This window comes from Lacerta agilis, chromosome 13 (assembly GCF_009819535.1).
Source record: "Lacerta agilis isolate rLacAgi1 chromosome 13, rLacAgi1.pri, whole genome shotgun sequence".
In the NCBI taxonomy this organism is placed as follows: Eukaryota; Metazoa; Chordata; class Lepidosauria; order Squamata; family Lacertidae; genus Lacerta; species Lacerta agilis.
In genome coordinates this window covers 47,247,967-47,260,400 of record NC_046324.1, presented here as the reverse complement: position 1 = coordinate 47,260,400, position 12,434 = coordinate 47,247,967, and the positions used below count along the sequence as shown (strand labels likewise).

Here is a 12,434-nt window from a genome sequence, read left to right as displayed (position 1 = left end):
CCAATAGCTACCCACATTGTCCATCTATTCTCAGAAGTACACTTCCTCCCCTCACACTTATGCTCTCCTAGTATGCACTCCATAATGACTTTCTTGCCACTTCCTCAGTTTGAAAGCCCACGTAGGCCCCTTGCAAGCTTTCATAGCAGTAAAGATTGTTCTTCTTGCTCAGGTAAAATGCAGGCACCTTGCCTGGAAAATTCCACATCAAGTTCCTCTTATAATTAGTTACTGATTGATGCAGCCTTAACAGGATGTTTTATGTGAGCCCAATAAAAGTGGGAGAAAGTCTTGCAGTAGCATAACCTAAAACCTGGCTTATGTAGTAGACCAAGATTCTGATATACAGTTCAGGAAATCCACAGTTTGCATCTTGCCTCAGCCAAGAACTCTCTTGAGTAGCCACTTTCAATCTCTGCTTCCTCCATCTAGGATGATAATACCTACTTTGAAGAGTTATTGTAAGAATTACTGAGCCAATGCTTTTGCCATTATTTATTATGGCCTCTAGCAAGCCACCATTTTCCAAATCCAACGGCTTCATTTGTGCAGTAGTGCTAGATGTCTGATAGGAAGGAATTAGTACTTCTTGCTCCAATAATCCAAAAGTTGCCACTTGCTGAGTTTTAAACCCACTTGCCCATTTATTTATTTTTTTGCCCTCTCCCTTGTTGTTGTTTTGGGGTTGTTTTTTTTTTTTTTTAGCTTTAAGCTTCTCTGTGGCCTCTGTGTGGACACCTGTGCAGAGCCTTGTCTTGGAACTTTCTGGAGCTAGTCCAATGTTTTGGCATTGACTGCAAAAACTCTGGTCATTCTTTGTATATTTATTTATTTTATTGTTATTCTATCTTCCTTTTTGTTATTTGCTTTATTTTGGTTACAGTATAACTGCTGCTATGTGTACCTGTGGGAAAAAAGCCCATCTTTTCTGAACCACTGTTGCAGATACTCTTCCAGAGTTTTGGATAAATGCATCTCAGAAAAAAGGCTGGCTCAGCCCTGAATTCAGCTACGATCTTCACTTCACTTTCATGGAAAGAGACCCCCTTGTCGTCACTCTCTACCCAAAGCCTTAAATTGTGGGGAAGCAGTCCACCAGGCCAACCTAGAACTGTATATTACTGAATTAAATACAATAATAATATGCCACAATATACAGAAAAGTGGATGAGGGTATCATCAAGAGCAGAAGGCAAAGAGCAATTAGTGGTGCTTGAAAAGTTATAAAAATATTTCACATTCTCTTAAATACTTGCGCCAGGAGGCTTGAATCTGAAAGCTTTGTAGGTCTTGCCTTAATGCAGTTGAAATGCTGACGGTTCTCTTGGAGCTTACCTTTACTCATTTGGGTAAACACCATGACAAGGGAGAACAGCACATAGCTTGGATGTGATTATTTTCCAAATGGAGGTGTTTACAAGGGTCAATGTTTTCTGCTGGGGTCTTGCTACAGGACAACAGTTGCTTGTATAGTTTTGGTTGTTTCCCACTGGGGGAAGGAGGAAACAGACTGCAAATAAAGAGATTTTTGATAATGTGAGGAATGTGGAGGAGGGAGAGAAGTGATAAGCATATACCTACTGTAGAGAGAAGGAAGGCCTGTGTTATCAGATACATTCTCATGAAGAAATATGTCTCATTTTAATTCAAACGCTTTGCAGTTGAGGCAAATACAGTTAGACCATTCCACATAGAAGACTTAAGTCAAGTGTGTCTAGCTGTTAAAATAATCTTTAAGAAACAGTTCGGCAATAAGCAAACTTCTTGCTGTTCCCTCCCCGCACCCACTTGGTTCTTGTTTCAGTAAAAAGCATTCCCTAAACAATGGCTTATTGTATGAACATTCTGCATCCTGTGATACAATTGTATACTTACTTTTATTTGAGATCCTGATTCCCCCCCCCAATCTTCAGTTATTAAATATTCTGCCAACAATTGCAGCCCCTGCCTTTGATGCTTACAATCAACCCTAATATCAGGTAAGCCAGTGGTGAAACTCCTGTGGACTTTGATCTCAATGTGGCTTTGACCTCAGATATTTTATCATCTCCCTGTGCAACATGTGACGGGTGAATCTTTGTGTCACGCTTTTGACCTCTGTTCAGTTTTTATTTAAAAATGTCTCTTTCCCCCATATCTTTGAAAGTTGTACAGTAACAGACTGAGGAGGTGGGGCGTGGGTGAAGGCATAGGGAACATTTAGCACTAAGAAGCCGGGTGACCTCCAGCCAGGCTCAGGAACAAGGTATCTGACATCTAATCAATTCTAAAAGGAATGGGCATCGTCTTGTTTTTCCTGCTTTTACTCAAGATTTATAGCGAGGGTTGCTACAGTAGTTACAGGTAGGGTGTGTGTAGGGTAAGGTTACCAGATTTTTTTCAATGAATCCGGGGACACTTTTCAACTTCCTACTAAATACTGTATTTTCCAGCGTATAAGACGACCCCAACTTTTCCAGTTAAAATATAGAGTTTGAGATATACTCGACTGCAGATTCTCCACCCGGCGTATAAGACGACCCCCACATTTGAGAAGATTTTCCTGGATTAAAAAGTTGTTTTATACACCAGAATATACAGTAGATGGATTTTGTTAGGGGACTGATTTTTAAATCTGGGGACTGTCCCTGGGAAACGGGGACATCTGGTAACCTTGGCGTAGGGCATTAGTCATAACCTCCAATCAGGAGGCTGAAGTGTGTGTGTTTTTTTATGTGTACCCTTAGAAATGGAATGTGAGAATGTGGGAAACTTGAATTATTCAGAAAAAAGTGTCCTCTGCCTTTTTTGCAGTTGCAGTGCTCAGGGCAGCTTGCAGCTATCAAAAATATCCACAAGAAACAAACAAAAAATAAATAAATCAAAATCAGTACAGCCACAGAAGCTTAAAAAACTCCCACAAAGCAGCAGATCAAAACCCTTTAAAAAATGATGCTAGTCTATTAAAACTATGCAACCTGACATGTCAGAACAAACATTTTGACCAAATAAGAGATGATTAAGAGAAGGGGCCAACTGAACATCCTAGAGAAGGGGATGCTGCTGTATGGGCACAGCCACAAAGACCTCTTGCCATCCTAGCATTCACTCCTCCACCACTATCAGAAAGCAATCCTAATTTCTGACTTGACAAGTGAGGTGCCCCAGGGTTCTGTCCTGGGTCCATTGTTGTTCAACGTCTTTATAAACTACAGTTGGCATATGGACAACCAGCCAATCGAACAGGTTAAAGCTTTCAAATATTTGGGCCTTATTTTTCAGTCCATGGGATCATGGGGTGCACATAACAAATGTGCAAAAGAAAAAGCACCCCAAAGCGCCAAAACTTTGACCCGTTTTTTCCATACAAAGGGTGGTAAGCATATACCATCAGCCCTAGAAGTTTTTCAAGCTAAACCCCTAGCACAGCTATTATATGGGGCCCATATTTGAACTGGCAACCACCATAGCACTTTGGAAGCTGTTCAGTCAAAGTTTTTAAGGCAGATCTTTTCTGTCCCACCATGTGTCCCAAATGCATCATTGCGACTGGAGGCAAGTCTACCTTCAGTAGAAGTACGGATTTGGCAAAGAACTTTTAACTTCTGGCTCCACCTAAATTCAAACACCCCCCCCCTGGTTTATTATCTCTAGTACTTCAAGACTCCCATAAAAGCGCCTGGACTAAAACCGTTCACCAAAAACTCCTCTCCTGTTCACGATGGGCCCTACCAAAGCAAACTGTCTAATTGGCCAACGTTTAAAAGACATAGAGCATCAGAATAATCTGGCCACTATAAAGAAATTCTGCCCCGGTATACTCATTTTCCACCTTCCCACTTCGATTCTCTGGCTCCATATCTGCATAAACTTATTATTCCAAAATACAGACATGCTTTTACACTTGCAAGACTGGATGTTCTGCCCTCTGCTGTACTTGAGGGTCGACTCCAAAAGATCTTACCTGAGAAACGACTTTGCCCCTGCGGAGATGGTAGTACAGAAACAGTGGCACATGTCCTCCTGTCTTGCACTCTCTACAAAGATCTGAGGAATGAGATCATTGCCCCACTCCTATTAACCATCCCAGGGCGCCCAACCACAGCCATAATGTTCTTTTTTCTATCAGACCAAAATGAGCAGATAACGGCTAAGGTTGCCACGTTCATAGCAGGGGCAATTAGAATAAGGGCCACTAACTGATTGATGATTCGGGATTTTAAAATGTGCTTTTATATCAAATTCTCTTTTCTGTATACATTGTAATGTTTTATTGTTGCTATGGCCATTGGCTAATGTGAATAAAGTTTTATCTTCTTGTCTTGTCTTTATTAACTGCTTGGATGAAGGAATTGAGGGGATGCTCATCAAATTTGCAGATGACACCAAACTGAGAGGGGTAGCTAATGCCGCAGAAGTCAGAATCAGAATTCAAAATAACCTTAACAGATTGGAGAACTGGGCCTGAGCTAACAAAATGAATTTCAATAGGGACAAATGTAAGGTTCTACACTTAGGCAGGAACAATCAGCAGCACAATAATAAGACTGGGTGCACCCAGCTTGTCAGTAGTACATGTGAAAAGGATCTAGGGGTCTTGGTGGACCACAAGCTTAATGTGAGACAACAGTGTGATGCAACAGCAAAAAAGGAAATGTTATTCTAAGCGACATCAACAGTAGTGTCCAGATCAAAGGAAGTAATAGTACCACTCTATTCTGCCTTGGTCAGACCACACCTGGAATACTGTATCCGTTCTTGGCACCACAGTTTAAGAAATATGTTGACAAGCTGGAACGTGTGCAGAGGAGGGCAACCAAGCTGATCAAGGGTCTGGAAACTAAGTGTTATGAGGAAAGGTTGAAGGGGCTGGGTATGTTTAGCCTGGAAAAGAAGAAATTGAGAGGAGATATGATAGCCATCTTCAAATTTATAAAGGGCTGTCACATGGAAGATGGAGCAAGCTTGTTTTCTCTTCCTCTGGGGGCTAGGATTCAAACCAGTGGCTTCAAGTTACAAGAAAGGTGATTCTGACAAAACATCAGGAAAAACTAGTAAGAGCTGTTTGACAGTGGAACGGTTTCCCTTGGGAGGTTCTGGACTCTCCTTTCTTGGAGGTTTTTCATCAGAGGTTGGATGGCCATTTGTCATGGATGCTCTAGCTGAGATTCCTGCATTGCAGTGGTTGGACTAGATGATCCTTCCAACTCTATGATTCTATTAAATTATTAACAGGGAGCAGGCGTATTTGCTGGATATCAAATATTTTGGAGGTCTAAATCCCAAATTTTAGCCTGATTAGCACCATTATTATCAAAGCCTCAGGTGAAAAACCCAATGCATATATCTTGTTCCAAAGCAGCTTTCATTGATGCAAAGCATAGTTGGCCGAAAGAATGTACAACTGTATTACTGTATAATCAAATCGAAAGGTTCAGGGTAATGAGCGCTAGAGCTCACTGGTTGAAATCCAACTTACAAATAAAAAGCTGAAGCCCCAACCCATTTAAGAATGCCAATAATAGTCCAGAGGATGAGTGCCTGCACGGCACCCACATGTGGCCCAGTATCTTTAATCCAGATTGCAGCTCCAATCAGCAACCGGATAACAGAGTTGGCCTTAAAAAAATCTAGAGCTGAGTGTTTGTGGAAACCACTGTTAGTGTAACAAAAGTGGACAATTGCTAAAGTAAAATATCACTTTTAAAAGAGTGAACAGAAGTGGAGATAACACACATCCTTGATATACTCTTCTTGTAGTTGAAAATGGATCAGAGAGGTTCTCACTTGTCCACAGTGAACCTACATTTCAGTTTGACTAGACATTTTCCAAATTCAAAACAAAGGCCTCTTGTGAATAGACAGGGCCTCCAGCTTTACACATAACAAATTCCTTGGAACTAAATCAAAAGCACAGAAAGGTTAACGCCTCCCCCACTTTGATTGGAGTACTGTGCTGCAAGATGGTACAAAAAGAAAGTGATCTACAACTATATGGCTTGGTCTGGAGCCAATTTATTCATCTCCAAGACGTTAAACTTATTACTTCCATAACTCCCCCCCTGCCCCATTGACACTACAATTGCCTTATGGTATATGGGGAGCACAGCTCATCTTAACAAACAACGTGTAAAATGATGCTAAAAGGGGCACCCGTCGATTCAAATTCTCTTTTAGTACAGATGGAGGAATACTATCAAGCCTGGATGCCTTGTTTAATTCACGCTGTGAAGTTAAATCATGGACACCGTGTTACATTTATGTCGGAACCTGCAAGTGTGTCTACTTCACATGTGAACCCTAAAACATGCTTTCTGGAGAGGTGAGGCCATTTGTGTGAGACAGTCACATGCTTCTCTGAAAATCTGTCACACCAAAGTAGCATTGGACACACAAGCGACGCATACGGTTATTGCAAGAAAGTAACAACAAAATTAATCCTAAATTGATAAATGTAGTGCAGCATGTACAGTGAGATGATGAGATAGGAGTTGGAGGCACAGCGTTGTGGTGGTTCCACTCATACCTAAAGGTTGATTTCAGAAAGCAGCATTCAAAGATGTCTGCTCAACATTTGTGCCACAGGGTCCTGTAAGCTTTCAGTTCTCCTCCCATGCTTTTTAACATCTCTGTGAAACAGCAGGGTGGGGTCATTAGAAGATTTATAGTGATGTGCAGTGAATGTGCTGGTGGCACTTTGTTGGAGATTCATTCCCCATGTCTGCAGTCATGGGATTGTTGTCTATCACATGACGGTGTATGTTTTCATCACACTTCAAAATGACCGTAACAGATTAGACAACTGGGCCAAAGCAAAGAAGATGAATTTTAACAAGGAGAAATGTAAAGTACTACACTTGGGCAAAAAAAATGAAAGGCACAAATACAGGATGGGTGACACCTGGCTTGAGAGCAGTACATGTGAAAAGGATCTAGGAGTCTTGGTAGACCACAAACTTGACATGAGTCAACAGTGTGATGCAGCAGCTAAAAAAAGCCAATGCAATTCTGGGCTGCATCAATAGGAGTATAGCGTATAGATCAAGGGAAGTAATAGTACCACTATATTCTGCTCTGGTCAGACCTCACCTGGAATACTGTGTCCAGTTCTGGGCACCACAGTTCAAGAAGGATACTGACAAGCTGGAACATGTCCAGAAGAGGGCAACCAAAATGGTCAAAGGCCTGGAAACGATTCCTTACTAGGAACGGCTTAGGGAGCTGGGTATGTTTAGCCTGGAGAAGAGAAGCTTATGGGTGATATGATAGCCATGTTCATATATATGAAAGGATGTCATATAGAGGAGGGTGAAAGGTTGTTTTCTGCTGCTCCAGAGAAGCGGACACGGAGCAATGGATTCAAACTACAAGAAAGAAGATTCCACCTAAACATTAGGAAGAACTTCCTGACAGTGAGAGCTGTTCGGCAGTGGAATTTGCTGCCAAGGAGTGTGGTGGAGTCTCCTTCTTTGAAGGTCTTTAAGCAGAGGCTTGACAGCCATCTGTCAGGAATGCTTTGATGGTGTTTCCTGCTTGGCAGGGGGTTGGACTGGATGGCCCTTGTGGTCTCTTCCAACTCTATGATTCTATGATTCTAAGTGACGGAGACAGGATGTTTGTATTACTGTGTTCTGTGAAGTGGGACTATGGTCCTTTGTTCTTTCTCTTTGCTCTCTGATGCTAGAGAGAGAGGGAGCCATGTTACAGTGCTCCGTGTGTGTTTATATGTAAATAAAGTAGATTAGCCAAAATGCTGAGTTGCTGAGGCCTGTTTACACATGCTGCGAAGACTCTGCAGATCCCTAAGTGTGCTGATGCTTCTTGGTATCACTCGCTGTGATGTTCAGGCAGAAGAAAGCTTTTGGAGCTCCCGACCAACCAGGAAGGAGAGAACATGCCAGCTGGGCATGTGTCTCTGCCAGGGTCCTACACGAGAGTAGGATGCTTCTGATAACACACTTGTCTTTGTTTCTCATTGCCAGCTGAGTCAGGTGAGGTGGTCCAGGTGCTGAGCCAATGCTTGGAATTGATAATGAGCTGAATGAAGGTTGAATCCTAACAGCATGGAGGTGTTGACAGGTGGTTCCATGCTTTTAATGCTTTTCGTATGTGTATTTGCTCTTTGCATTGCCGCATTTTATTGTTTTTGCTTGTGATATAATTATTCTAAATAAAGAAACAAAATTGATAAGAAGCAAATATCATTTAACACTCTTGTCAGTAGGATTTAATTCTGAGAAAACTGCTAGCTTTCTGCTGCTGTTATCACCAAAGTAAGCCTGTCTGTTTTTATATTATTTCTACATGTGTGTGTGTGTGTGTGTGTGTGTGTGAGAGAGAGAGAGAGAGAGAGAGAGAGAGATATGAAATCTTCCTTGGGCACCACTAAACTGATGTGGGTAACCCAAGTAAGAATACTTTTAATTCGTAAATGAATATTTAATTTTATTTATCTAGGGCATGTATGTCCAACACGTTGACCGCGATCAACTTGGGGATCACTTGAGGATTTTAGTCAATCGTGCCTGGCGCCAGTCAGCTGGCCGGCCCGGACAGGCACAAGGTGCCTGCCTCTGTCCCCTGCAAGCTGCAGCCCTGGGCAGGGAGGCAAAGATGAGGTGCACGGGCTCTGCATGGGCTGCAGCTGCGGAGGCACCCAGTCAGCTGGCCAACTGGGAAAGGCACAAGGTGCCTGCCTCTGCCCCCCTGCAAGCCGCAACCCTGGGCAGGGAGATGAAAATGAGGTGTGCGGGCTCTGCACGGGCTGCAGCTGTGGAGGTGCCCGGTCAGCTGGCCAGCCAGGAAATGGAGTCGAGGGAAGGGCAGCACGTGAGAGAGACCATGATGTTTCTCCTTGCTCCGCCCCCCGCCAGTTCCCATGGAAAGAAAACCCTCTCCCTCCTAGTTCTGCATGGATGCTGAACTTTCCCCACCTTTCCAGCTCCAGCCTAGCTGCGTTTATTCAAAAGTAAGCCGCTGCCGCCCCTTCCCACGCCACTCTTTCATCTGTTAAAGGGGAAACTGGACATTTTGGGGGTGTTTTGGCTTCCCGTGTGCACCAATGGCCCTGAGAAGGGGCTGGTGTGGGGGTAATTTGTTATTATTTTATAATCATAATTTATTATTTGTACCCCGCCCATCTGACTGGGTTTCCCCAGCTAAATATAATATGTTTCAGTTGAAGAATGACCATGGGAAAGTGTGGTAGATAACTGCCAGTTTTTGACATTGGATGGTGGATTGCAGCCTGTTGAATTTTGCATGTGCCTGATCTAAGGAGTTTTCAGCATTCATTTTGCAGAGGTGCTAGTTGCGGCAAAAGCCACAAAGAATATTGTGTTAAAGGCTAAAAGGTTTATTATGGCATAAGTTCTCTCTCACTTTCATGAAAGCAAAATGCTGTCATGCTGTAGCATCATGGGAAGGAATGGAAGCCACAGTGAGGATAATGTAGGTGAATAGGTGGGGTTTTGCAAATGAAAGCTTGTTCAGTTCTAAGTGGCTCTCACAGTGTGCTGATTATGGTTTAATCCTGCCTTGGACTATTGTCTCTCTTTTATTTGTGTTATAATTTTAATGTGGAAGGCAGTACAGTCAAACCTCAGTTGTTGAAGGTAATTCGTTCTGGAAGCCTGTTCTGATTGGCTGCAGGAGCTTCTTGCACTCGAGAGGTAGCCGCATCGGACGTTCAGCTTTTGAAAAACATTTGAAAACCGGAACACTTGCTTCCAGAACGGTCTGTGACCGTAAAAATAAATTCATTCATTCATTCACTTACTTCCAGGTTTTCAGTGTTCGGGAGCCGGAACGTTCCAAAACCAGAGGTGTTTGAGAACTGAGGTTTGACTGTATAATTAAGTTTTTAATAAATAATTAAAATTCAGTTTGATGGAATGAAGTAGGTGGGCTGTGGAGTGGGCAAAACTCACCCTTTACTCCAGGAGCAGGAAGCTGATTTGTTTTACTCACCTCAGTGGTGTCTCTATATGTACCCCTTTTCTTTTCTCCCATATAAGTGAATGACTGCCATTTAGTTTGCTGGGAAGCTGTAAAGCGCTGCACATGGAAACATTGTTGTAGGATGTAAAGATGTTGTATCATGACAGTGGGTGGTTCAGCCTCCGTTGACAAAATGGGAACAAATATGTATCTGTGTGCATATAGAGATGCATAAAGAGATGCTATACAACCTACTCTGATGTTTCTCCAGCATTTAGGCCCTCCCCTGACATGCACCCTGTCTATCAACATAGAAACTGGGGCATTTTCTATTAAACAGTGGATTGAGTATTGTACTTTTGTTATTCAGGAAAAGAAACCAGAGGAGGATAAAGATGAAGAACTTTCTCCAGAGGAAAAGAGGACGTTGGAAAGAAAGCTGAAGAAAGAGCGCAAGAAGGAAGAAAAGAGATTAATGCGAGAAAAAGGGATCATAGTTAAGAAAGCAGAATCTAAGAAACCGTCACGGTCAGAGTTGGCACTAGACTATTTAACTAGGTAAGTTCAATAGCTTTGAAGATTCCTCAAGAGTTGTTGGCTTCCATCTGTCTCAGAAGATAATGGAGTGTGCCTTTGGGGGTGAATGTTCAGAGTGTGTAATCTGTTTAGAACTTGCTACCAATTTTTATTCCTGAAACACCAAGTGGAGGCAGATTCCAGTTATTTCAATGAAACTTGTTTCCAGGAAGTTTAGGATTAGTTTTAAATGGTCATAACTTCAACACGTTGGTTAAAGTACAAGTTTTTAGAGTTAAGATTAATATTGGGAGACCTACTTCAGTTAGTGTGGGACTGATGCAAGCCAGACTTTCTGACAATCCTTTCAACAAGAGCATATAAAATCTATGCATAGAGTGATACAAAATGAATGATTGGGTTACAAATTGTCTCCTTATGCTCTCCTAAATGGCTTTCTTTGTTTCTTAACTCGGTGGCACCATATGCATATGCACAATATCACAATCCACTTCTACAACTCCTTGCAATTTCAAAAGCAGTGTCCCATGTGGCAGTATGAGGAGTGGGACTTGCGTTATAGAACAGCAAATCTAAATCCCTCGTGGGCTCATGGAACTGGTTCTGTGTATGAATCCTGGCCTATCTACTCCTCCCAAATTCCTGGTTTATTTTGTATAGTTGTCTCCCACTCTCAAGCTGACATTTGTAGGATGCACAGGTAGTCTCCCATCCAGGTACTGACCAACCACAGATCTGCTTAGTTTCAACATGGTTGCTGTAGCACGTACATGGTCTGAAATTAAGTGGGAACCTTTGTTCAGCAAGTAACTGCAGGGAAGTTCAGTGTTGACATTTCCCTTAACCACAGTTAATCCAGAAGAGACAATTCACTTGCAAGAGGGAATGAGAATGGGAATGGGTAGGGTGTAAATCTGGAGGCTGGCTCTCAGTTTCTGAACGGTACTTAGGAGGGAGGCAATGTCATGTCTGCACTGATCCAATAACAAGGTGACATAAAGCAGGCGAAACCAATTATATTCAGGCCACACGTCCTCCTGCAAAAGTGGGCAGCACTATTTGTGCCTTGAATCCCAGAAGAGGTTTGCAAGTGAAGAAAAAGAGAGAGGTCAGAAACCCTAAACCAGACCTTTAGAAACACATATCAAAGCAGCAATAAACCCAAAAGGTTGCAGCACACACTTTGAACATTCACACAACCTTTGTGCAGTTAGTTATTTTGTATTTAATAAGATGATTAAATGGAGATAAGTCATTGTTTTTTCCAAATGGAGATAAGTCATTGTTTTTCCATATGCACTGAAGTTGCATGAAGTCCTGCAGCTTTAATGATTCGAGGCAAAGTATTACATAACATATGGTTGATAGGAAAGAGCTAAAAGGGTTGTACATTTTAGAAAGTTTGGTGAAGAACAAAGCCTTATATTTGAATACCAGGGTTTTATAATTATATGCCAGGGTAAGTGAGTGGTTCCAGACTTCAAATAATGATTTACTGTAATTAGATATTGGGCCGGGGTGGGGGGGGCAACTTAAAATTCCAGTAGGGGATAAAAGGGAGAGGAGGGTGGTTAAAAGTAAAAAGCTTCCATAACAGACTACAGCCAATTACAGGACCCAGATAAACACAATGATGGTGTTTATTTTTCCCCAACAGCAACCCAGTTTCCACTCTAAAACCCAGAAGACTAGCATGTTACAAAATATAGGTTACCACTTGAAATAGCTCCAGTATCTGATCTCCAGCAGTACTTAGGACTAAAACACACAGGCAGGCTAAATGGTTGCTTATAACTTTTTAGTGTGGAGGGAGGAAATTAATTGCCTTACAAGCTGGGGGAACATGTGTGCTTTTTGTGACATAACCCTCATAATGGAGTGATAGCAAAATGACAGTAATATTCTCAATATGGAGCATGGCTGGGATTCTTCACCTTTGTTTGAAATGGCAATTGGATGGGCAGGTTATATGCCATCTG

General features: G+C 42.2%; 1 protein-coding gene across 1 annotated transcript in view; it reads left to right on the top strand.

Moving 5' to 3' along the window:
* C13H7orf50 (chromosome 13 C7orf50 homolog) overlaps positions 1-12,434 on the top strand; it is a 155,842-nt gene that overhangs the window by 114,271 nt on the left and 29,137 nt on the right. Inside the window, exon 3 of the mRNA XM_033167204.1 lies at positions 10,289-10,476. Coding sequence (XP_033023095.1) covers positions 10,289-10,476 — 188 coding nt within the window. The remainder of the gene's footprint in view (positions 1-10,288; positions 10,477-12,434) is intronic.